This window comes from Podarcis pityusensis, assembly GCF_964106645.2.
Source record: "Podarcis pityusensis genome assembly, chromosome: 1".
NCBI classification, from domain to species: Eukaryota; Metazoa; Chordata; class Lepidosauria; order Squamata; family Lacertidae; genus Podarcis; species Podarcis pityusensis.
This window is the reverse complement of record NC_138028.1, coordinates 40124838-40152691: the sequence shown is the minus strand read 5'-3', so window position 1 is coordinate 40152691 and position 27854 is coordinate 40124838. Positions and strand designations below refer to the sequence as shown.

General features: G+C 39.5%; 1 protein-coding gene across 12 annotated transcripts in view; it reads left to right on the top strand.

Annotated features, from left to right (window-relative positions):
• MEIS2 (Meis homeobox 2) overlaps positions 1-27854 on the top strand; it is a 238525-nt gene that overhangs the window by 51468 nt on the left and 159203 nt on the right. For 8 of the 12 annotated variants that reach the window (XM_080978450.1, XM_080978444.1, XM_080978449.1 and 5 more), the window contains 2 exons: positions 3860-3961; positions 16618-16763. In XM_080978450.1, coding sequence (XP_080834576.1) covers positions 3860-3961; positions 16618-16763 — 248 coding nt within the window. The remainder of the gene's footprint in view (positions 1-3859; positions 3962-16617; positions 16764-27854) is intronic. The other 4 variants (XM_080978452.1, XM_080978453.1, XM_080978446.1 and 1 more) reach the window with 1 other exon arrangement.

Genomic DNA, 27854 nt, shown 5'->3' with positions numbered 1-27854 from the left:
AATGGCTAAGGGAGCTGGGCATGTTTAGCCTGGAGAAGAGGAGGTTAAGGGGTGATATGATAGCCATGTTCAAATATATAAAAGGATGTCACATAGAGGAGGGAGAAAGGTTGTTTTCTGCTGCTCCAGAGAAGCGGACACGGAGCAATGGATCCAAACTACAAGAAAGAAGATTCCACCTAAACATTAGGAAGAACTTCCTGACAGTAAGAGCTGTTCGACAGTGGAATTTGCTGCCAAGGAGTGTGATGGAGTCTCCTTCTTTGGAGGTCTTTAAGCAGAGGCTTGACAACCATATGTCAGGAGTGCTCTGATGGTGTTTCCTGCTTGGCAGGGGGTTGGACTCGATGGCCCTTGTGGTCTCTTCCAACTCTATGATTCTATGATTCTAAGGAAGAGATGGAGGAAGGGAGAGAGATCAGACAAATCAGAGAACAGAGATCAGGCAGACCAGTTTTTGCCTCTCTTTTGTTGTTTGGCTGCAGCCATTTCAGGAAGGAACTATGAGATGTTCACCTAATGAATGACTTCCTAGGAATACATTGTGTTTGGAAAATGGGACCCATGAATAAATCTTACACCAAATCATGGGATCTTTGGGTGGGAAAGATCTGCAGAGTCAGGACATCTGTTCTATTATTCATCTTCCCCTGCTTCAATAATGTAAGACCAGTGTTAGCCATGATTGTGCCAGTGTAACCCATTACTATACAGTTTTACTCATCAAATTCACAGAGATTTACTCTCAAGCAAGTGTGTATGGTATTTTATTTGTTTGTATAGCTACTTTTATACCATTTTTCTAGCTCTAAGTTTTCAGTGGAACTTACAGTATAGTGTTAAAAACAAAAAAAGGCAACAACAGATATTTAAAAACAATGATAAACAAAACAACTACACACACACACACAGAGAGAGAGAGAGAGAGAGAGAGAGAGAGAGAGAATGAGAGAGCACAATCAGTACAGTGGAGCAAAATTAGATCAGCAGTAATAACTCATATCTCTTACAAGCCAAGGGCCTGTTGGAACTTGACATCTCATGGGATAGCAGGTTCTAAAGCTAAGGCATAGCAACAGAGAAGTCTCTGGCCAGTATTCCTGACAATTGAACCTCAGATACTGACCTCATGGAAAGTTTTGTATTGAAACTATAGTGACTGTATCATCACTTCTTCAAGTAAGCAGAAAAAAATTCAGTGAAATAAGGTATCACTGAATACCCATATTTCCTATTGTGTTTCTCTAAATGCAAATAGGGAAATAATAATCATTTTCTCCCTATGCTAACTTTTTGTAAATAGTACTCATCAATTTAATCATGAACTTCGATAATGTACAAATAATCAAAGTGAAAGATGCATTGCTAACATCAAAACTCTGAGCTACCGTATTGATAACCGATCCTTTTACAATATCAGTGTACTAAAATCGGGGAGAACTCTTTTAAGACACACACATTTCTTAGTTCTATATATTTGTGACCCCATTAAGCTTATTCAATAATTGTTATTTTGTCAATGTGGTAAAAATAGATAGAAACATCTGCAAGGTGTAGGTTCTTCAGTAGCAAAATTAGCCCCAGTTAGAAGCAGCAGCTGTATAATCTTGTAGTTGAAAAATGAAGTTGACTACTTTTGTGGTGATCTCTGACTGGTGTTGGAGCACAACAATTCTGTTCTATTGGGTCAGCAATGAAATGGTGCAAAGTCAGCTGATTCTTTTTTTTTTTTTTATCTCATCAAGAATGTAAGAATGTATTCACTAAGGGAAATGACTCCCTTGACTTGCATGATCATGAACTGGAAATTTGCTGTATCAGCATATTTAGCTAAGAATGCTACTTTACTGGTGGAGCTGAAATTTGATCTTAGAGCAAAGATATTTGGTCTTGTGTTGTGTTACTTTTTCAAAGACAAGTTTAACGGTTAAATTGGGGGGGGGGGGGATGCTCCTGAGAATGCCTCTTTATGCTCTTCAGCTTCTTAGAATCACAACTGCTTAGGACCACAACCCAACACTACATTGGGAAGTAACTGTAAACTACATGAATAAGCTGCAGAGGCCTCAAGCTTTCACAGTCCCTTCCCTCTGGTTCCATGTGCCTGGGAGGAATTCAGAAACTTTTACTTTTGTTTTTAGTTTCCCATTTAATCTGAATTGTGCATTGTGATTTACACTAACGAAGATTAGTGTTGCTTCATCAGCTTCATAATCCATGGTTAGTTCAAGTAAGCCAGCTTCATAACCCATGGTTAGTGTGTTACACCATTAGCCTTGGTTCACTTGGAACTGAAAGTTATGTTTTCTCACTACTGAAAGTACAAACTTCTGAAGTCATTCTCCTGACTGGCAGCAGAGGGGAAAGGGGAATGCACGAGCCTGGGGCATGTTGTGGCTTGTCCATCAGGTGCTTAACCATGGTTTAGCATTACATTCAAATATGCTTTAGACTCAGGGCTATTGAGTGCAATTGAGTTGACTTATCTAGCACACCTAGATTGTGACCTAAATGTGTATCATGGTGAAAAAGGCAGCCTCATTAATTTTAAACATCAGGGAGAGAAGAAGGAAGGTGCAGTTGCCTAATTTGGGACAAATTTGTTTGCAATGATTATTTTTGTCAGACAATAAATTAACAAACCTTACCACTAAGCCTATGCTTGTCTCCTCACAAGTCCCATTGAATTCAGTGAGACTTACTCCCGGGTAAATGTATAAGGTTGCAGCCTTAGTCTTCTTGGCTTCCAGCCCATAAATCACAGATGTATTTTATAATAAAAAATACACTTCTTCCACCTTATTAAATCTTCACTGTGCTGTTCTGTATCATTATTTCTCAAAATTGGATCCCCAGCTGTTGTTGGACTGCAACTCCCATCATCCCTGACCACTGGACCTACTAGCTAGGGATGATGGAAGTTGTAGTCCAACAACAGCTGGGGACTCAAGTTTGAGAATTCAGTGGTAACTGATGTCACGCCTTCCAGATGATGTTGGACTCCAACTCCCATTATCCCTGACCATTGGCCATGTTGGCTGGGCCTGATGGGAGTTATAGCTGATGCAAAGTGGGGCAAAATCATGTCAATAAACTCTGCTTCTCTTTTTCTCTCTGTGGCAATAAACAAGGACCAGAGAGAGAGAGAGAGAGAGAATCAGATTGAAGCCACAGCATGGGAGTAAGGGTGGGTTAAGCCTTTCTCCTGTGCTGCTCCTCAGATTTCCTTTTTGTCCTGTGGCAAAAAGCATACAGGTATGTATATGGAAGTAAAACTAAAAGCCAAAACAAAACCCAACATGGCAATATATCCAATCACAAATCACCTAGCATCTTGCCCACTTGAGCTCTTAAAAAAGCAATTAACTTCAGTGTGAAGTAGAATAAACTTCTTGCATGTCAGATCAGGAAAATGGTTATTTATGGAACCCCGTTGAAGCCCTGTGACTTATTTGCATAAAAAAGAACATTTCAATAAATTCCTATAATAAATGCTGCAGATTTTTGTTAGCAATTATAAATTTTCCAATTTATATTTACTAATACTTCTATTTTTTATTATTATTCTGGGACTGTAACAAGTTTAAAGGTCTAATACATGTAATGTAGTTGCTAGATGTATCCAGTATTAGTGTTTTTGTACATGAACGTCCATTCTCCATGTAATAGTAGCTACAGAGTTCAACTTCAATAAAAGTGATTGCTGTCTTGTCGTCCACTGGCTCCAGCAGCTTTTAGATAGCAATGTATTTCCTAAATCAGAAAAATAAAATTTATTTTTTAAAGTTAAAAGGTTTAAGTTAAACCTGCAAAAGTTTCAGTGTTCCAATTTAACCCTTGACATTCTGGCATTTTCCAGACTGCCAGCCAAATGAACACTTTAGGAGGAGGTGTATAAATATGTCTGCAGCACCCAGAGAGTTAATCCACCCCATTGTGCATAGGTGTTGGAGCTCTTATGGTATGTAAGATCGTATAAAATTTAGAGTTATTATGTATTCTCCTTTAATATATGCGTTTTTCCAGGAAGCACCTTTTGAAAACTTAGGTTTTCTTATTGGCACTATTAGATATGCATACATGAGGGACTGGGACACAGCTGGTAATACACCACACTCCAGATTTAGCATGCAATATCTTCCTCTCATCGTTATGCCACATTCAGTGTCACACTCTGAATAAGATTCCTAGCCACAATTTATGCAGCGGAGTGTTCCAAACTAATGCCAAACTCATTCAGAAGTAACAGATTTGACACAAGGCAGTTTCTAGAAATGGAGCCACCACTGATGAGCTGTGTGCCTGGTGAGATTGGCACAGATGCAATGTCTCAGACTGAAAATGAAATCTCTGTCTAAAGTGAGCTGGATAGCATTATTTGCAAACCAGTACACAGGGTTTGTTTCTCTCCAAACAGACCATATGTGGAAGCCAAGGTCTGGTTCATGGCTTGATACGCATGGTTTGTTTGGGAGAAACAAACTACAAGTGCTGGTCTGTGCATAATTCTGAGTTGTTTCCTCTCAGCTTGGCAAAGAGAAGTGCAGGGAAGGCGTAGCAGTGAGGACTAGGATGCTCCTATTTCACAGCAAGCCATGGTTTGCTTCTAATTATGGTCCACCAGTTCACGCAAACAGGGCCACTAAGTTAGAACCACCATCGCCCCTCCATCCTCCAGTGGCAGCATAAGCAACCTAGCCCCACTGAGCCCCAGACATGCCCAAGACATACGGCATTCAGCAGCCATTTAACAACCACTGAAGCTACTTTGACTAATTGGAGCATTCACAGCAGCTATGATAATTCAGACCTATATCTTGTCATGGGAGGAACAAGGTAGTTCAGGTTCATTGTCCCTAGCAAGGAAGCTGTTGCAACTGCTTCAGACAGTAACTTCAGATTTGGCAGTTCTTGTGTGGCTTTTGGGCAATGCAATATTTCAACATAGAGTTTACTGGGAATTAGCTGCCAGGATTAGGGAGTGAGGGCTAAGTGAATGCAGTATGGTAGGGTTCTGGGCAATGCATATATTTACCATTTGTTTATTTAGAATGCAGGTTATTTATTAATTTTTGAAAAGCCATTTAGCACCTGCTTCATTGTAAAGATTTCATGGCTGTTGATAGTATGACCTGTTAAACTATACTCAGTGCTTTTTTTCTGGGGGGATGCATACCCCTAAACATTTTGTGAATCTAAGTTTGGCCTCACTGAGGGGGAGTATTTCAATATGAGTAGGAAAATGAGAGTACCCCTAAATATTTTTTTTTTGGGGGGGGAAGCACTGATTATACTGCTGCTAATACACAATGGTCACTTCTATAACTTTTGGTGAGCTGGAGGTGGTGTTATTTCTCCTAAAACAAGCTGTTATGCCTTATTGCATTTTTAGTAATAATGCTTTATGGGAGAGTATTTCATTTCAGCTCTATTAGGGTCAAACAGTTTTACTGCAGTTTTGCAACATTTACATTCAATTTGCATATATAATCCTGCTTTCAGGTAGTTAGTTGCTGCATCATTGTCATTGTAGTGACACAGACCCAGAAAAGATTCACAAACAGACAATCTGAGAATGTTTTGTTTTATATATATATATTGTAGCAATTTAAGATTCTCATCTAGATCACATCAGAGAGCTTTATAATTCGTAAATAGTTTCTGGTTTGACTCAGAGTGTTCTGTTGCTGTCACAGTTGCAATACTGTGAACATATGGATTGTTAAATTTTGCTAAAGAAATTCTAACATTGGTAAATAATAGTTACAAAATATAATTAAAATGCAGTTGAAATTATATATAAATTCATACACATGCACACACAAATTCAATAACTATAATTTTTCTAAAAGTGGCTCAAAGTGCTTTTAGATGCCATTGTTAGGTGGTTAAAATTTTATACCTGAGTAATAAAATCTTAAAACTGAGGTTTCTAATGAGAATATTAATAGAGCACTAGTAATATTACTGTACTAGGTACCATTACAACAGAGATGGCCATTATATAAAAAGGCAATGGTACTTAACTGCATGTTTAACAATGCTTTCTGTTGTAAACTACTCTTCATTAAAATGTTCCATTCTCTTCTTTAAAACAAATACCCATTTTTCCCACCATTAAAGATGAAATAGAATAATAGAATTGCAGAATTGGAAGAGACCACGAGGATCATCTAGTCCAGTCCTCCGCATTCACCCGACATGGGGCTTGAAGCCACAACCTTGGGATTAAGAGTCTCATACTGTACCAATTGAGCTATCCAGCTTCATAAAGGAACATGTTCTAATCTATGAAGCAATACAATGTTCAACATGATAAATTATCCACTTATCAAAGAGTAACAAACCTCATTATATCAGAATGGCAACTTCAGACTGTCAAAGGTCACAGATGTATGTAGAAACACTAAACATGGGGTAACTAGCTACTCGATGGGCATAATTAGTGGCCCTAATCATGGAAACGTAGAATTGTAGAGTTGGAAGGGATCCCGGGGGTCATCTAGTCCAACCCCCTGCAATGCAGGAGTATCACCTAGATCATACATGACAGATGGCCATCCAACCTCTGTTTAAAAGCCACAAAGTAACAATTGTGCACTTGTGTGCACCACATAAAACCCAACCAATGAGCCTTCTTGGTACTCTGATAACTAAGGCCAAGATTCAAAAGAGCTTGTGTTTGTACAATGGGATTTCTAAAGGCAACAGCTGACTTCCATGCTATATGACAAATAGCTCCTCAGTTATAATGTGGCATGAACAGGGGAAAAGGCAGGTGGGGAAGAGTAAGAAGTCAAAAGCTTTCTTAGATGTACCGAATCAATTGGATTCTTTGGATCATAGCCTAAGAAACCTACTGTCACACAGGCTTTTACAAGCAAGGGCCCGGAAGATAAACAGAGCAAAAGGGAAAATAAGAAACAAAATCATGGCTAACCTAACACTCAGATACAGTTATTAGTTTATACATAATAGGCTGTTTAAAAACTGCACTCTAATGGAAATAATTTTAATTATACAGACAATTATATCCAGTTAACTCTTTTAAAAAGCTGATGAAGTAACTTGTTTTAAAAATATATGGGCATTTAACTAATTCTGTTTAACCCTTTTGCTAAAAATTGTGTTTTTTCTAAATACAGCGTTTAAATAGCATGCTTATTCATAGAAAGCAATTACATTGAATTGAACTATGGGATCTATCTTTGTAGAAGCATTAGGATATACCTAGCAGTTCAAAAGCACGAAGTGCAAGTAGATAAATAGGTACCGCTCTGGCGGGAAGGTAAACGGTGTTTCCGTGTGCTGCTCTGGTTCGCCAGAAGTGGCTTAGTCATGCTGGCCACATGACCTGGAAGCTGTACGCTGGCTCCCTTGGCCAATAAAGCGAGATGAGCGCCACAACCCCAGAGTCGGTCACGACTGGACCTAATGGTCAGGGGTCCCTTTACCTTTTTACAAGATGGTAATTCCACTGAATACAGCTGTGCCAGCCTAGTTCTAATGCCCATTGAATTATTAACTCAAGATAAAAGAGCATGATTTAATAAGGCTCTCAGTGAGAAACCAGTAGAATGTTTTAGCTGAATGCTTGCATGCTTGTTAGCTTGTATATGACAAGGCTCTGAGCTGGCTTGCTTTACTTGGGTAAGATTGCCATTAAAAATCAGTGTGAGTCAAATCTGAATAAGAAAAGCAAGAGTGGATCCTGGTGTCATACAGTTTCTAAACTATGTTCCCTAGATCACCCTCAGCTTCAAATATCTTAATTATAGCATTCAGTAACATTGTGGGAAAGTGTCTATGGATTTTGGTAACCTGATCACTATGGTCTTCCTCTTCTTGGTCTCTCTCTTTCTGTTTCTTCATGTTGCAGCAAGAGCCATGATGGTATCTGTCACATTCTTTGGATGACTTAAGGGTAGCAGTCTTCTGTGTTTGGGGCTGGAAATTGTGAACTGTGTTCGCAGAAATGCCACACAAGGGAGGTGAAAAGCACATTAAGAAGCTTTAGCATTAGATAGTGCAGTGCAAGCAGAGCTGAATTTGAGAGCTGGAACTTAAGTGGGCATTTGTCCCTGCTCTATTCCTTAATAAAATCTGAGCATTAACTGTAGTAAAGGGCATTTGAGAGCTCACTAAAAATGAATCATTGGGATGCTCAGCAGAGCTTTATTATGATATATTGTGAAGAACTTTAAAACATCTACTATATACTTACATATATACCGACCAGAGATGTCTGTTCATTATAAATTAGAAAAAAATGTAATGATTGCTGCAGAGTATGAGCAATGTGTTTTGTTTTAAGATTCTAATTTCCACCCTGTTTGAGGTGGGCAGGATTATGGCTTTTCCTATGAGACTTCAGTATGTTTGGCCTCTGTGGAATTTCTATGTGTACATATGGGAAAAGCTTTTAAAATTAAAATATGATTTACTAAAGATGGCGTTGGAAAGAAAAAACAGGGTTTCTTCTCACAACAAAATTACTTGTCACATGTATGCAGGAAACGTATATGTGGTAGAGAGATCCATGTATGAAAATCATCTTGTGTGAAGTGACCCCCTCAGATAAGATTTCAGCATTCATGCCTGATAAGTAGAGTCTAAAATGTCTTAATCATTACATGGTTGGTAATTGAGCACTGTAGCAAGCAAATAAATGTGAATGAGCATGTTCCTGGAGTGTTACTAGGCTGCTGCTGATGACTAGTTAACCAAAATGAATTAACAGAGAAGACATGATTAAACTATACTATTAACTAACTTGTTAGCGACAGGGAGAAAATGGAAGCACATTTACATATGTGTCCATCTGTCTTCTTTTACACTTTTGTCTTCAGCCAGTGGGTGAAATGGTTTAAATCCAAATAGCAGTCTGATTCCCCCCCCCCGCCCCCACAGCAACATATACTTTCTTTCCTCCTGTTTATTGAAAGGAGGGAGGGGTTTTCTTGACAATAGCTGGTTCTTAATAGCTCTCTTAAGAAATCTCATTTCTATGACCACATTAGCTATAATGTGAGTGTCAGAAGAAGAAAAATCTCCATGGATAATTTTGGGTTAGTTAGTAGATTGTTATCATCTCAATGTTGCCGAAATCCCTAATCTCAGGTCAGCTTGAAGCTGCAGTGGTTACAATCCTGTTGCCTGATGCACTATGAATGAAAGTGCTTTCTGTCAGAAACATGTGGTCTCTTCAGTAGATAGCCTGTGTAAATCCTGTGTAAATAGAGGGAGACTAACAAAGGATGAGCCCCTGCAGCTCAGAGCATTTGGAGCCATTTGGGGGCTGAATTTGCTAAATGCTGCTTATACCGCCTGAAAAGTTGAAGAGAAAGGAGCTTAAATTCACTTCTTTTTTCTCTTTCTACTCATACCCTGGGGGGAGGGTGTTCAGGGCCAGAGAAGCTTGAGGTAAGCCTAAGAAGACTTTTTTTCAGTGGCCTTTTGAGTGTGAAAAAGGTGGCATGGGTCACTGTCCCTTCTCTAATGTTGGAAAACCCACACAGTTAGTAAATGTTGCATGTAAACTAAAGTATTTCATCCTTCTCTTTACTCCACGGCATTAGGCCATGAACTAGTCACTGGAAGAAAACTGAAGAATTTTTTTTATGTTAACATTTCTAGACAGATTAGCACAGCAGGATTGTAAGAGAGCCCAACAATTAACAGATTTTCATAATATTCTATTTTGGAACTTTTAATAGGGAAAAATATTACTTTGAAAACCTCCCAAAGAAATAAAAATAAGAATTCAAAAGTTTAAATTAATGCCTAGTTGTGCAATAGGTAAATACTGGGACAAAATTTTCAACTTCCTTTAATTATCTGTAGGTGTTATTCTTAGAGGTTTATAGGTAAAAGGAATGAACAGAAAGCCAACAAGGGTAGTTCACAAATTTATCAGTCCAACAGGTATAAGTCCCAACACATTGGAGCCATTACCTTGGTCAGAAAAGGGAATAGTTCATATTCCTTGTAGTGTTTTAGCTGAGAAACTACAAAATGAGCAACTAACTTGCTGACTCTAATAAAATGGTAGCACAGGGCAGTATGAAATTAATGAACATCATTATGTTAGGTCCATTAATTTCAATGAGTAACACGTAGTTGAATGCCACCCTTGGAGTAATATCATGAGTGGCAGGTCACGGAGCAGAATACATTGATGTAGCTACAGTGGCCTCTTCTGTACAAGTGGGTTATGTCCATCTTACAATAATATATGCCATTTGCTACCATAACTTAAGCAGAATTAGCTGGCAGGGTGGAGACTTAAAAACCTTTAGGTTGGGGTGCTATCACACCCCATTTCTTTCCAGTTCTGAGCTGATCCTTGTTTATGTGATTGATTTTGAACAGTGAACAGGAGCAGTAAGCCTTTGTAGAATCACACCACAAATAATACTTCAAGTGCTGCTACATTGGTAAGGATGACAGTGGTATAGCAACATTAGACTGCATTGCTAAACCAGATTGTTGTGATCTTCAGGAGGCCAACAGTAAGCATTATAACACTGTTTTGTGCTCCCTGTATGGTATTTGTTACATAGCACAGGAACTCACAGAATTAAGCTGTAACCACAAACCTGTTATTTCTTGCATGGGCGCAAGCCACAAACAGAAAATGTATTAGCAGAAGAATCTTCCTCCAGATAGATTTGAATTGTTACCAAATGTGTACTTTGCAGAGGAATCCTAGGCTAGAACTAGATGTCATTAATGTTCACAAAAGCCCCACAGTTTGCATTCTCCCTGGAGGTGATTAGTTGAAGAGACCCAGTTGGCATATCGCACTAGTGGTGTCAGCCATTGCTACCATAATCCAGAACACCACTATGTCTTTTTGTATAGTTAGATGTATATATGAATAAGTGGCCATGTGGTTTGGGCCAATCATATCCATGCCCAGGAGACCCTTTGTTTCTGTGGAGTTTCTTGGGCATGGCTATAATCAGCCCAAACTATATGGGCACCTATTCTTTCAACAATGGGTAAAGAGGCACTTGCATGGTTAAGGACAGCAGCGCCATCACCACCATGTAAAATTTGGTGCAGTTTATAAATTAGACCTCAGTCTTGGGAATAGGTGGAGTAATGATTTCTTGATGTGAATAGAGATTGACTGCGTGTTCTATAAACTGTGGCACTAGAGGGACCAGTGTGGCATTGCGGAAATGACGTTGAGCTTTAGTAGAGCAAATGTTGGTCTGCATGTTGGATTTCTCACATCCATTTTAGTTTCAGGGCAAATCACTATCCTTTGGCTTTAATTTGCTTTCTGTAGCTTTCCTCTCAGGGTTACTCTGTGAATGAGGGCCAACACATTGTACTGCCAGTACTCAAAAGGTTATACGTAGATCTAAATAGTAAGCCAAATAATATGCTCACCTAAGCAGTTATCTTAAGTCTTTCATTGTGTTAAACTCAGGGCAAGATTTATTTAATTTTTACTTTAAAATCTCTGCTTTTTCAGCACAGGCATGAAACCATTCCTTGCTTTAAAAAAAACAAAACCTTTTTTAAATGAGCAGCATTATTTTTAGAATAACTTTCTCTTGATACAAGCAAATGTGATGTGTCTGCTCTCCCTCTTCCTCTTCTGTATGACAAAATGAAGGCTAGCTGTAGGCTAGGCTTACATGGAGATGGTAAAACTCAGATGATGAGAGGGAAATGCATTTTTTCATATCTAGGGTTCCTCTGGTCTTACTGAGATGGTTTTGATGTTTGTGGTAGTGTTTCAAAGTCCAGACATGTCTCATTATTATGAGCATGTTTTATTATTTGACACACATTGAGAATCCTTTTTGGAGTTGAGTGGGTTACCTTTCCCCCCATAAATTAAGAATTACCATAATATATTTTATATTCATCCATGAGATTCCAAAGTCTTTAAAAATGTCTTATGGGCAGTTGTGTTAGCCTAGTAGAACAACTATCCGTATGTGTTTTTGGTTAAAGTCTATGTAACAATCTAATTAAAAACAAGCCATGGGCTGTAAGTAGGCCATTGGAACATAGGAAGCTGCCTTATGCTGAGCCATACCATTGGTCCATCTAGCTCAGCATTGTCCACAAAATGGCAGTGGTTCTCCAGGCTTTCAGACAAGGGTCTCTCCCAGTCAGAGAATCATAGAATTGTAGAATTGGAAGGGACAGTGAGGAGGGTCATTTAGTCAAATGCCCTGCAGTGCAGGAATCTTTTGCCCAACATGGGGCTTGAACCCACGAACCTGAGATTAAGAGTCTCATGATCTATCAACTGAGCTATCCTGGTCTCTTACCTGAAGATGCCAGGGATTGAACCTGGCACTTTTTTCATGCCAAGCAGATGTTGTACCATTGACTAAGTCCCTCTTACTCAGATGACTTGTGCATCCTCCAGCCTAAGAAAACTAATGTGCAAATGTATACACACACTTAAATATATGTATAACAAGTCTTGATCTTGGAACATATCATAACTTCTCATTCTTCAGTATATCTATTTGTATGCAGAAAGTGGTGTGTGTCGATGTAATGATTTTGTTCCTTCTATGAGTCACAAAAAAGCATGGAGAAAAAGAGAAAATAGCTCAAAAATAGCCGACTTTATAATATTTAAGTGGGGTGAGGAATAATTTTAACTGTCTTGGTTTAAAAGAGACTGTCTTGGTCTGCAACTTCATTTGAACTTGAGGGTCCGCCAGAAGAAAGTAGGATTGAGGTCTGAGTTTAAGAGAGTAAGTGTGTAATGAAAAGGCCTCTTCACATATTACATATTACATGTTCACATGTTATACCTGCAGGTATAGGACGGTATATAAATTCTATCTATCTATCATCTATCTATTCGATCCTTGGAAATGGAACGAAATAAAGTAAGAGAACCAGTGGGAGATAGTGCTGCCAGGAACTGCATTAAATACATCTTCTCTGTTCTATCCCTGAGGAGTGGTACACTGTATAGCACACAGTGGCTGAGATCTAGAGGAACATTGACAGCATTGTGCCTTGCTGCTGCGGGGGATGGGGGTGGAGAGTGGATAACATGAAAAGCAATGTAGAGGCAAACCCTCTGTGGGACTGGATCTTTCATTCCCCGAAGATCCCTGAGGTCTGTGGACTTTGAAAGCTAAACCACAGTGTACAAATGAATGAATGATCCTTCCAGAAATGACCATCTTTCTCTCTCCCCCCATCCCACTTCAGGGAAAATTTTTGCCAGTGCCTTCTGACATTCTTTTTCCCTGTGCTCAGTTCTCACCATGCATTTTTGTTAACGGAGAGTAGTGAATAGTGCTTAGAAAGTGGCATGTTATAAGGCATTTTACATTGGCTTAGATCCTTTTGTAACCACAAGACATTTCTCTTTGGTTCAGATATTTGTGTATCCATTTTCACATGTGCAAAGATAACACTGCACCAAATAAGAATTCAGCAACTTGTCTGAGAGGCATAAATAGGTACATAGTTCATAAGGCAATGGAGTATGAGGCAGAAAATTACTTTCGCCCCTTCTGGTATGTGCCAAGGTGGCATGGCTGGCAAAAATCAGTTTGTAATTATTGCACTGTGTCACATGCTCAACAGCTAAGATTTCATTTTGCTGCTCTGCCTTTAGTTTTTGGTGAGGGATGGCAGGACTTGTTTAAAATAGACATATGCTCCTCTTTTTCGTAATATTTCACAGATAACCTGTTTTATTTTCATAATTTCAGACAGACTAAATTCCAGTTCTGATCTTATTTGCAGGGTTGTAACTCGTGTAACTGCTATGAAATGCATTCTAATTTTACCATACCACAAGTTTTCACTTTCATTCTTTCATCACTAATGTAGTTGTCTTATTTAAGGTTTACAGCGCATACTATTTATAGTATAACTAGACTATTGGAACTCAGTTATTGATGATTTGCAGAATTTTCATTTGTCTCTTGCTCCTATTAGATAAGTTTCTCCCCTCTCCCTCTCTTTCGTTATATGAATGGAGAGAGGATCAAGACTGGTAATTAATCTCTAACATTTTACACTAGATCAAGCCTATTGGCTCTGTAAACTTCAGCCAAACTTATGCAGGATGAATCTGAATATCTAACCACCTATTATTAGCCTTTTTCATAATCAAAGCACTGTACTGATCCTCTTGGAAGGCTCCAAGTTAAGCATTGCACAAAAAGCAGCATTAAGGTGTTCCTGAATGCCTGGATAGAAACAAGAATTGTTCTCTCTTGTGTTTCTGTTGTATTTGTGTGCCTGACCAAGAAAGAGAGACAGATTGAAAGAAGATTTTATATCTGCATGCATTATGTGCATACATTCATAGGTTTTAGAAAAGAAGACAAAGATATCTTTATCTAGACAATAGATAGAAAAAGAGACTCATTTCAGAACTTGCACTTTTGGCGTGGATTGTTCTTTTCCCTCCATCTCTGGGTACTGCTTTTCAAAATTGCCTGAGGCTACAGTACAGCACCTCAGATCCCCAAGGCCCCTTGCCTGGCTCCTAATAGCCACTCTCCATCTGTGTCACATGAACAGCTGATGAGATAGCTCTAGTGCCTGTATTTTGGAGTGCACATCCACCCAGGTTAAAATGCTGGGGTTGCCAAGGAGCAGTCAGAAGCCATTAGTGTTTGTGAGAATTTGCCTTGCAGCAGTTCCTTGGCATAGTCAGTGGAAAAGGGTGTGTATTTGTTCTTGCACACGCATGGGTGTCGGGTGGTGGGCCACTAAGAAAAGGAGTTCTTCCAAAGTAATATGTTTTCCTTGCCGGAAAAGGTTGGTTCGTGATAAACTCCTGTCTTTTTCTTTTATCACTGTCCACACCTTCAATTTACCTTCTAGTCAAAGAAAAAAGAAAACAGCAACTTAGGGGTCTGACTCAGGTCCTTGGGCAGATGGAAGGGAACTGCTCAGCCTTGGGGCAGGGTAGTTGTAATGAAGTGGCCTGTCATTCTGTAAATAGTGAGGACCATCTCTTCTATGTGATGGAGGGTATCACATTGCAGTGAAAATGGAAATGTCAATAAAATTAATCTGCTAGCTCTTTGCTCTGGCTTTTTTTGTTTTGTTTTGTTTCTCTAGTTAGAGGGGGGGGAGGTGAGTGGTGGTATTTTCCCCTCCCCAGTTGTTTTTGCCTTTTCTTTTCTTTTTTAAAGAAATGTGTGTGGGCACCATAAACAAAGGTGAAATAGAATTTAAAGTTTTGAGGTAAATAGCCTCTATGTATCGGTAATGTGTTTGTTTTAGCAGCACTAAAGATCCAGAAGAGGCTATAGGAATTAGTTCATGGGTCTATAGCATTCCTCAGGAAGCTATGGAGCGTCTATCTCAGGCTACATTGAGCACAGAGTTTATTGTTTTAGGCTTTCTTGGACAAGGTTTTTACTTAGCATGGGATTTATGGCATTTACTGCTAATGAATGTCTATTCTTAAATTACAAAAACCACCGTCTCAGTGCAATTCCCAGATGTCCTTCCAGGACCTCGGCTTCTTAAACACCAGCAGGGAGCATAAACTCTCCACTTCTCTGTTTTCCTCTTTCGTGTGGCTCCAGGCTAATGATGTGTAAGGAAAACACAGCAATCTATAAAGTCTCAGTGCTGTCCCAGTATTCTTCATTTATTTTGCATTTGATTATGCCACAAGTCGGATCTTGTTTCTTTCCTTTTTTAAAAGTTATTAGTTCAAATATTAATGTAGGAATATGGCATATATTGCTGCTCTTGATTGATGCCTTCCCAAAAACAGGAAGACGTGCTCGTATGAATTTTAAGAAAGTAGGGGTCCTGCAATGCCTTGCCAGAAGAGTTTTTCAGATACATAATTTAGATGCCCTCCAGGCAGGCTTTCAAGGCATTTTTGCTGGAGGGCAAGAAAAAATAACTATGACTGTTAAAAGTAAATGATTTTTGCTAATGCACAATTAATGCCAGGGAAAAGCACTGAAGAGAAAGATGTTCATGGAAAGTTCTGATTAAGCAAGCACCCTACCTTGATGTGCATCCTTAAAAAAAAAAAGGAAATAAAAAGAAGCAGAATATAATGATCACTGATGCAGGCACATAACTTTTCATGTCTTGCAAATACTATGTTGAGGGTCATACAAGTGTGCGTGCGTGTGCATGTGTGTGAGTGGGGAGATGATAGTAAATGGGGAGGGGTTCAGCTGGCAGTGTGTTATGTGCTCTGAACAGTGACACATTTACTGTCACCTATGCAGAGGGCCCAGAATATATAGACCACAGAACATTTAACTTGATTACCTTCACCATATATTCAGCATAGTTGCAGGGAATGCATTTACAGTAAATAGGTTTTTGTGTGGCAGGTTTTCCCACACTGCATTTCATAATTGACAAAGAAGTATTGCACTGTGTCAAGCAAACAATTATAACAGAATTAATGGTTTGTGCGTGTGTGAGGCACAAAATTAGTATTTGGAGAGACATGATTTCTAATTTTTATATATCTATATCAGCAATCATATTTAATAAGAAATTGAACATGCCTGATTTTTTCATATATGAATGACACTTCATTAGTGCTTTAGTAGTTAATCTGATTATTCAGATTGTCTTATATTTCTTGTTTATTATCTCTCACCCCATTTTTTCTATTAGGGGATGGTTTAGACAACAGTGTAGCCTCTCCCGGCACAGGGGACGATGATGATCCAGACAAGGATAAAAAGCGGCAGAAGAAAAGAGGAATTTTCCCCAAAGTAGCAACAAATATCATGAGAGCATGGCTGTTCCAACATCTCACAGTAAGTGAATGCAAAAAAAAGAAGAAGTATTTTACACAAGTCTAATTATTTTTAATAGCCCTTTCAACATTTTAGGATAATGTTTTGGGTGGTTGGAAGTTGGTTCTCTCCAATGGAATATATTTGGGAGTTATTATATATTATGTACCTTGAGTATAAAGCATCACACCTAGTGCAAAATGGGATTCATCTCAAGGACTGCCATTTTACTGTACAATTAGAGAGACTATTTTATGTATTTATTTATTTGAAACTGTTTATGGTGAGCAATCATCAGAAACAGAGATGTAGAATAGTCACCACGGGATGTCCAGGTGGGCTTAAATAATATTTCGGGAGTCCACTGTAAACCAAGCAGGCCTGCTGAGTGGTTGATGATGGTTAGTGAGGATCAGTGTGGGATTCTGAACAGCCCCCATCCTAGGGCTTCTAAATGGTGGAGCTATGTTGCTTTTGGAACACACATATACTATGTATAGTCCAACATGCTTTGCAAGAGGTAGATGAAGTCAGAGAATTCATTTGAAAACTTTTCCTATGTTGGTTTACATGCAAAATATAGACAGTGTTTAGTTTTTCTAATTCCTCAGTTCTATGGGAGATTAAAGCACCTATTTAAGCTGCTCTTCAAGTCCATTATCTTAAAAGCTAGCCATATTCACTTCTAGGGGAAAGCGAGTAAACGTGAAAAAACAACACTTTTAGTAGCAATCTATCTTTATCCTCCTGTTTTGAAATTGGTTTTATGTGTTGGTGTTCTGTTGAGTATTACAGCTTTACTTAGGCATCAAAATACATTTTTACAAAAGAAGTAGTAGCGCTTTTAATTTTACTTGGAAATGGTGGAAAATGGTAAAATTATCAGTTCACTTTCCCTTCCATTTTGTTTGGGCTAATACTTAAAAGGATAGTGTGGTAACTATCACACACAAGGGTTCATTTTGTGATTGTTAAAATTACACATTTTTTGTGGTGGTAGATATTAGTTACTGTCTCATGGTTCCTGGAGTGATTCAGGTACCTCTTTTATTTACAGTGGTGGCTACCAAGCAGCTTTGCTGATGGAACAGCTTGAAGGGGTTGGGTAGCGTTAGATACCAGTTTTAAACCATCATTTTGATGTAAGAACATTATTAGCAAACTAAGGTGCATTGATCTGGCCTGTAGGGTCAGGATTAGCCAGAATAGCCAGTGCCTCTGCTCGAACAGTGGTTATTTTTGCCTTCCAGCTATGGCCATTTCAAAGGTCAGGTGCCCTGTAGTACCTACTTGGCTCAGAGGAATTAGACAGAACATGAGTCTCTGGGCTGATTACTTAACCAAAGACAAAATAATGAGTCCTAAGCAAATACTGACTAATTGAAAGGGCTGTAAATCCATTACATATTGGTCAGGGATAATCAGGAGTATTTAATCACTTTTATCTATTCAGGAGCACTGAAGCTGCAACAGCAAAGCCCTGAACCTTGCCATTTGCTTATTATTCTCATCATTATCAAAATTACTTCACAGCTGTTCTTTGCTACATCACCTCAGCTGGAGATTTACTAACCTGTAAAATGTTTTTAATTTGGAAGTTGAGTGAGTGTGAGGGAGAGGTTTTTTTTTATTTTTAACTGAAGGAAGTGGTTAGAAGAGCAGCACACTGATGCTGAAAAAAACTTGGGGCTATGAATAATCCACTTTATTTCATGTAAGCTTGCATATTAATTTCCCCAACTCTCACTAAGTCATCCCCATCCCCATGGATTTTTGCCACTGCCTTTTCTTTCTAAAACGTTGTGTGGAAAGTGCTTAGTGTATGCTTGCCAAAAGGATAATTTATATCTCGCATATCTTGAATAACATCTTCATGGTTTTTAGTGTTCCTGAAATTCCACCATGTTTCTCTGCCTCACACCAGATGAACTAAGGAAATGCAGTAGCTTTGATGAGGATGGTCCTTGCATAAGCTAAAAAAAAAAAAAAAGCTCTTTACCATCTAGGTTTTAATGAGTTTGTAGGTGTTGAAAGATTTACTGTGCTATAATTCTCAGACCTGAGAACTGATAATGGAGACCTCTGACTAGTGCAATGAAAATTCAAAAAGATTTTTGCCATAAACACATGCTGAGAAGGAAAATAACTCTTTCCTTAAACAGTTCCAGCATTCTTTTTTTCTTACTGATTTGTTTGTTCCTTCAAAATACAACTTTGGTCCTGCTATGAAGGTAAACTATAATTTACAAATATTTTCTCAAGTAAATTTCATAATAGAAAGAGTCTTAAAATTTAAATGGTTTTCCTTCACCACCGCTCTAACCTGATTTCAAATAGGTTTGTCCACTCTTTTGTCCTCTGTGACCTGGTCTTGTATTACAATAATCCTACAATGTACCCTTTTTCTCTTTCTTTTTTCAAAGAAACTAATTGAATTATCTCATTATTTTAATTTGTTAAGCAAATGTATTTTACATCACAGGATGTGTTCTTAAAGAAGGGGCTGCTAAGGCTTTGCCCCTTGAATGGCCCATTGGTGCATTTTGACATTCATGCATTCTCATTAATGAAAGGGACATAAAAGAACTCTGGTTGTATTTTTTTTCAAACTCCCAACCAGCATGGAGCAACTTTTTCCATAAGCCACAGGGGTCTCTCTACATATGTTCTCAACTGCAAGCTATTGTCACCTATTCTGAATACCTCAAAAGGACAAATAAAATACTAAAGGCCAACTGTAGCAATTGTTAGTTTCAATATGACAAAAATCATTAACCTCTGCTTTGCCTAGGAGGCAAGCCATTTTTGCTTTAAGCTTAAACTAAGCTCAAAAATTTCTGTGCAATGTGAAATGTCTGGGTAAGGTTATTCACTTTCAATTAATTATGCTCATTTTGGGGCGGATTTTTATGGAATATATATTTTATAAATAGGCAATATGGTTCATCTTAAGAACTATTTTACTTCCAAAATTGCTAAAATGACATGTTGCTCTTGGTTGATAACTCTACATGAATTAATTTGACCCACTGGCTGACTTTCATCACATTGTTTCATAACTGTATATAGTAGTTTTCCACTATTTCAGTTTTTGGAACAACTTCCACAATACTAAGAACAAGCTACGTATAAAACATTTGTGGATAGAAACCTCCAGTGCTTGCATAATAATTCAACCGTGTTCTCATTCTGCAATTGGTATCTGCCTTACATTAAGTATTACAATGGTACAGGAAGATGAAAGGATCTTAGGATGAATTGCTAGAAAATGTGCATGCTTTTTCTGGATAATATCCAGTATTTGAGTGGGTAAAGGAAATCCTAGCCTGGTAGTATAAGCTTCTCAGTAGTACATAAAGATTATGATATCAGAAAGGTAAACCTGACATCAAGGCTGTTGTTATTTAACTTCAAAGATAGTTAAAGAAAAGGAACAGCAAGAAATCTGACCCATGCAGCCTTTATTCATAGCCTTGGAAAACTCCTTTTCCCTCCATGCCAAACAGCTCTTTAGTACACTCAATTAGCCTCTCAGAAATCTCTGCTTTCCTCCCTCAAGTGCTCCCCTGTTTGCCCTGCAAAGAACATATTTGATCATGGAATGAAAACAGGAAGTGCTTGTGTACAAAGATACCTCTTGCTCACACTGCTTTTGAGCTAAAGGTTTCCTTATCATAGCAGTCACAGAAAAACTTACTGCATGGCGTAGAAGCTCTTTGAAAATAGATGCATATAATCAGAACAGGCGGCAGTCATAGAGGAAGGAACTATGTAATAGTTGGATTTTTACCTTTAGTCATCCAACTTTTCCTGCAGCAGAGACAACAGAAAATCTCATATTTCATTCCAGTCAATCAGCTTCCTTTTAAATGATGTCATATGTATATTTTAGATCTAAACATAGATTAACCCTATTTAATTTTAAAAAAAATAAGGGTTTATGGATTTTTGCAGTATACAAGCACTAAGCTCCCTTATTTCACACCCACCTTACATTTCATTAATTCCTGTTGCAAGATTTGTTGAAAGCTGCCTTTTAATTTGGGTTTGTAAAAATATTTCTAATTTGGTTATGCAATGCAAATTAAAGTTGCAGCCTTGCCCTAGTCATGAGTGTGTAATTTCCACTGAACTTGGTTTGACTTGTATGTGTATAACTGCATATTGGATTGCAGCCTGCTTATTCCTTTTCTTACACAACTGCCTTTCAAACTATTTGGAAATTGCTGCCACCATCCTTGTCCTCTTAACTCCTACAGCTCCCAGACAGGAGAGGATTTGGGGTATTTCAGGCAAACACATACACAGGGACTCAGAGGTAACATTCAGTTTACTTGACCCTCCTTGGCTGAAAGAAACGTGGTTTTCTCTGCCAATATGCCTCTCAGTTTACAAGGGGAGCAGAGCCAGTACCCATCTCCCTGTGTCCCCCATCTAGAGATAACAGAATCCTGCTTTTCTCTGTCGACCTCAACCCTACACCTCTGTAGCATGAAGCAAGTGGCTTAGGCCGTGAGAATTATTGCACGAACCCTGAGAGTTGGCAATAATTCACACAAACCCAGTAGTCCAATTATTTAACATTTATTAGGAATAAGAAGGCAAAGGACAGCACAAAGGGACAAAGCAGAATACTGAAAATAAAAGGAGCTTTTTAGCTCAAGTCTATCCTATCCCAAACTAACGTATTTTTCGCTCCATAAGACACACTTTTTTCCTCCTAAAAAGTAAGGGGAAATGTGAGTGCGTCTTATGGAGCGAATGGCGATTCGCAGGAGAGGCGCTGCGCAGAGAGGGAGAGCTGCGCAGCGCCCCTTCAGCGAAGTGCCTCTCCTGCGAAGCGTGAGGAGGAATGGAGCCCCTTCTGTTCCTCCTCCCGCTTCGCTGAAGGGGTGCTGCGTAGCTCTCTGTGCAGCGCCCCTTCCGTGAAGCGCCTCTCCTGCGAAGTGGGAGAAAGAACAGAAGGGGCTCCTTCTGTTCCTCCTCCCGCTTTGCTGAAGGGGTGCTGCATAGCTCTCCCTCTCTGCACAGGAGAGCTGCGCAGTGCCCCTTCAGCGAAGCACCTCTCCTGCGAAGCGGGAGGAGGAACGGAGCCCCTTCTGTTCCTCCTCCTGCTTCACTGAAGGGGCGCTGCGCAGAGACAGTGGCCAGCACTGTGGCCACACAGTGGCCAGCTTGATGCCTGTGGGAAGCCCACAAGCAGTACATGAGCATAATAGCACCTCTAAACACTAGGTGCGTCTTATGGTCGGGTGCGTCTTATAGAGCGAAAAATATGGCAATTATAAACACGCTTCTGGTCTCCTCATGAGTAATGCAATATAGATGTTTAGTTGCATGGTATTCTGATGGTGAATGAAGGGGAAAGGACTGCATAGCCACATCCCATTTTAAAAAGTGTTTCTACCTATCTTGAAGCTGAGTGGCACCTGACACATTCTAGCCAATTATACCCCAGGTCATGTTAGGTAAGGTGGGGTTGGGAAGATGGTGGACACCTACTGGGGCAGAGGGAGATGGCTATCACTGGGGAAAATTACCCCTTCAGTTATTCTATGACCTTTGTAGACAGGATGTAACCCAGAACTTAGTGTCCTGGGAGCTTGGCAGAAAGGAGGTGCCTGGCTTGTTCAGGCAAAATGGAGAGTAAGAGATCAGGACTGGTTGCCACAGTATGAAACTAGCATCACATACCGTGAGATTTGTATAACTTCCTGTAACTCCAGTAAAAGAAATTCCTCTAACTACACTCTGAAAGGTTGGAGCCAGTTCATTTATTGAGTCTGAAGACTGGAGTTATTCCTAATTAATATAGTGCATGTGTGTGTGTGTCTGTGTGTGTGTGTGTGTGTGAGAGAGAGAGAGAGAAAGAAATCAGATTAAAGGTAATTGCATCACGTTGTCTATTTGTTTTGGTTCTCCAAACTACTGTTCAGCTCAAACTCAAACCAGCAGTCAGGTACATGGTGATCAGGCTGTCTTGTCTCTCTTTGGAATGTAGCCAGACAAGTTCCTCCCGTCTAGTGGGTCTGTTTCTCCCCCTACAAGCTTTGCAACTAGAGTCCTGGCTGTAAACGCCAACTCCACCTCCTCCTGCCTGTGATGAAGCATTTTATCTGGCTGCAACCTAAAGAGCAGTGAGGTCTTAGTAAGTCTTTCCTCCTTGCCTTAGTTTGACCTTCACATTAGTGTTCCTCTCAGCCTGACTACGTTTTTGGCCCTGTTCCGCTGCCCCATGTTGCATATCTGAGCAGCCAGACTCACATTCCTGGTTGCCTGGTAGATACTGACATCAGTTCTTTAAACGAGTGCTCTTTTGTTTCAGTTCAGTGGTTTCTGCTTTAAACTGGTGTCTCAGGGGATGGGGCTATCAAGTATGCACCAAGGCTTACTTTTTTTGTGAAGGGGAAAGCAGCACATTGCCATAATTAGTTAATGATTTTAGGAAAACAGTGTGAGAAGAAGGATATACAGTTATTCTCTGTTGTGGGCAAAAACTGGTTGTGGCTTCTCAGTGGCAGCAAACTAAGATGCAGACTTCTTCATGCCCTCTCCCATGGAACACATTCTCTCTGATCACGAGTGTTTGGATTTTCAATAGGGAGGCCAGGGCCCTTGGCACATGGTGAAAGATAAAAAGCCAAAGTATCTGTACTGATCCAGAAAATGTGAAAGCAAGCCAATATTTTGGGACACTTGATTGGTCCTAATAAAAGTGTTGCCCAACTGGATTTCAATGTTTAAAGACACTGTTTCCTTTATCAGCTCTGTAGAAGTCTGGCTGGTCCGGGAAACGGGGGATTAAAAATTGCAGCACACAATTTCAAAAGTAACTAGATGCCATTTCATATTGATATGCAAGAACACCTTTAGCCAAAGACTTGCCCATGTTTATATGGAGGAAACATACATACCTGGTTTTTATATGATACCGTTACCATTGTTTTGTTTTTTGCATATAGGTATGTATTTAAAGAGGTACAACTCTGTTCTCTCACCCTAAAATTGCTTGTCATTAAGTCAAAGATAGTCCATAGTGCCCATAGTTCTTTTCAATGGAGAGGAAGCTCTGAAGGTAATTTCACCTTCAGAGCTTTCTTCCTCATGGAGAGTCGTAGCATATACGTTAATAGAATTGAGCCAGCTATAGATCCAGAATCCTGCCAACACTGAGATGATGTTCAAGATCAGCCTTGAGGCTGTATTTCAGGATTAATCTAGGAATGTAATCAGGCGCTATATATTTGAATAGACAAATCACCAATGGAAAATGTTGTGTTGGTACGTTCCCAGATCTATCAAAAAGCTGCATAAAGTAGTCTTGACTTGATTAGATGACTTGGATTGATGGCTTTGCCATTTAGGAAGTGGGAAGAAGAGAAGAATATTCTCATCAGCTGTGTTGCTTGGGGACCAGAACAGCTTGGCTTTACAAGATCCATGCTTATCTACCTGGCAGGAGACTCTGTAAAATTCCTCAGAGGCCACTATATTGGCATAGAAATCTCTGAGACATCTCATTTAACATTGGAATAACTGGTTGCTAGATCAAAAGTGGCACATAAGATTCAATGCTACTTCTCACAGGGTGCAAGAAAAAACTATGGGTAGTGTTCAATGTCATACTGTTACAAATGTTCCATTTGTGCAAGCATTTCATCTTGCCAGACACAATGATTCTCTTTTCCCTGCTGTTCTGGGGGTTCTCCTGATCCACACCCTAAGCATGTGGGGAAAGCCCCATTGCAGAAACGGAAGCCCTTAGTCAGGGCTTCTGCTGAGGGATTCATTGGGTGAATCCCACCTGCAGAAGAATGGACTGCAGACCTGATGCCAGTGATTGTCTTTTACGTTTTGCCCTGCTCTTTCCAGGCACAAACCTGCACTTAAAAGCTCAGTGTCTGAGCATTTGGGGTTTTTTGCCCTGGAGCTTTCCCTGCAAAAACCTGCTTTTTAGTCCTCAGTTTGGGTTTAAGTGGATTGCCATTTGCTCTGGTTGAGGCTTAAAGAACAGGTTTTCATGGGGAAAGCTTGGAGCAAAAAAAAAAAAAAGGGTTCTTGGACATGGAGCCTTAAAATGCAGACTGTGCCAGGAAAGAGCAGAGGAAAGGTAAGTATGGATAAGCCTTTTCTGAGAGTTTGACAGGGTAGATGCATGAGCAAGGGGTCCTCCATTCACTGGAGTAGCAATTATTCCTCAGCTTCTTGCCACTGTCACCTTCCAGGGCACCTAGGTAGTGTTATTTGTAGCTATGGGAGAAAGGGTACCAAAACAGTGACAATTCAGCAAAAGACATTAATGTCAGAAGCAACCCAGAAGCATGTTAGTTGCCAGAAGGAGATAGTTGTTTTGCACAATGAACAACTTTCAGTTATTCCACTTTCTTTTCAGAGGGGGTAGCCCACCTTCATGAAAAGGAGACTGACAGCAAAGGGAATACAAAGTACATTTTGGATATACTAGATGCAAGGCCTTTAAAAAATGAGAAAGGTATATCGGTGCAAGAATGAGAGCACTGGTAACATTAGCAAGAAACATTGAAATTGTCTGTGTGCATTTAGGAGGGGGAGCTACGGTAATTATCACAAGTTTCTTGGTACTGTGGGAGAAGTAGATGCATGTTCCATCACAGGTCTCTACCAATTACTCATATTTTATAGGGGCTCTCTGAGGGCATCTTCCCTGAGAAGCCACTAACATTCTGGAGCTGGCAGGGCCAGGCTGTGGCCTATGGGTATTGTTTTAGAAAAGTGTTCTGGGATTTCTTGAAAAGCTTATCAGGAGTTTGTCAAAGGAAAGATAGTAATGGGAGACAACATTGCACTGAAAGACAACGAAGTAGGTTTTCTGTGTTTTAGGGTTGTTAGACTTTTCCAGTCAGACGTTCTAAAAGACACAACGGAAGTGGCTGTACATGTAGGAGGGGATGCTACATTCACATAGAGTTGTCTCCAGTAGTTGTGAGAGTCGAAGACAGCTGCCAAAGTTTGTTCCTTTCCACCTGTCTGCAGACCTGCACCTTCTGAAAAGCCTTTCAAGATGGTTCTACAGGGCTGGAATAACCTGAAATCAGGAATAGGAACCTTGCACCAGTCTTCTTTGGCGATCACTCATAGCCGAGTAAAATTGTCTTCCATAAACACGGTTTTAACAATGAGTGACTGTGGAGGCCAATTCTGGTTCCACACGTCCTTCCACAGTGGAGTCCACTGACACAAGGTTCCTGCACTTGATTTCAGACAATTGTCCCCTCTCGCTGTAGCCCTGTGTGACACAGCCAATACATGGATAACCAAATATCTGGGTAGGCTTTTTAAAGGATCCAGAAGCATCAGAAGAGAACCATTAGTACCATCCATAGCTACAATCCTATACCCACCTATCTGGGAGTAACCCCCAATGAACCCAATGGAACTTCTGAGTAGGCATGTATAGGATTGTGCTGTTAGAGCCAAACATTTTGCCGTCAAGTATTGTACCATCAGTAGGATTGTAAAATTGGTGGAAAGCAATGTCAAATGGGGCTGGGTATGCTTATTTTCAACATAGTTGTTTGGTTGCTTTTATGAGACAAAGATCTGTTTGTATTATGCAGTTGCCTTGCTGAGAGAGAAAAGACAGATACAGAGAGAATGAATGTGTTCCAGCTCTGTATTGATTTCTACTAGACAAAGGAAAACATCTGTGAATTGTTTGAGGATGAAAATTACTTAGGGCTACCTGCATTTCCACCATCATTGTTTAATTCCAGGAAATGATGTCATATTGCATGAAACAGCATTATTTGATTCTTTTTTACGTTACCCATGGTGTCGTAAGAACCTTTATTATGCCGCAATGTTTCTAATTAGGCACATGCTTGTATATAATTGCATCTGTGTATGTATATCTAGTGTGTTTTAATGTATAAATGTATGCATTAAACAGATTTTAATGCATAAATATGCTATAATGTATTGGGAGCATGGGGAATGGCATTCTGAATAGGCTGCCAGGTTTCAGAAACATCTCTTGGCTTATTTGTACTTCAAACTGGATATCAGAGTTCCCAACAACATTAGCTCCATTTCTACAAAGGATCTCTGTGGACAATAAGCTACGTACCAGTGAAGCTGAGAATGGATGCAAAGTGCCAGAGCTGCCCGCTCCAAGGCTCTGCTAACCTGAGTACACTGCTGTGGAAGTGAGGCAGGCAATGGGAGGCCACTTTCTCGCCCCCTATAACTGCATCCATTCCCCCTACCCTGCTCCATTCTATACAAGTTACTAATGCTCCAAGTGCAAGTAATTTGATGACATGCAAAAGTCTGGGTGTAAATATGAGGAGTCTGCATGAACACACACACACACACACACACACACACACACTGCCTGCCATACCTTCTTACCAACATACTCATTTTAGAGGGGTTGGGAGCACACCAGTAGATTTGAGATGATGGGAAAGAACAGGGAAAACAGACATCTGGTGCACTTTTTAGAGTTCTTCTACGCATGAATGTTGCACTAGTGTCCAACTGAATCATTTTTAATCTCTCATTTAAAAGAATAAATAAAAATATACTTTTTTAACAGAGGCCAGTATATTTAAGCTTTTAGTCCTTTACCATATCATTTCCTCTTTTATAAAATATGGCGTCTGTGTCAATTCTGTCACCATCTGTCTTTTTGATTTTGTTTTTTTGCTATTCTTACAATTACAGAGACAATCCAAACTGTAAATAATTTAATTTTAGAAACCTTACTGAGACAAGAAATTTGCATTTAGTATGCTGTAGATGGGAGACACCACTATACTATTCCAGATGCTACATATATGCTCTTTATTACTAGAAATTCACCATTTTGCATGCTACTGTTTTCTGTTTGACTTCTAAATTATACAGGCTTAAATTCTCCTTCCTTGTCTTTCTTCCAGTTCTATTATAAACACACAGCCTATCAGAGTGTATTGCATAAGCAAGTCTACAGGGATATAACTAGATTAAAAATAGCTACAAATATAAGCAAAATATTGGCTTTGTAAGTTCTACTATGCCCAGGAATGTATTGTTTGTGGTGGTATCTTTCTTCACAACCAATCTTCCTCCCACCCCTTAAATAACATTTTT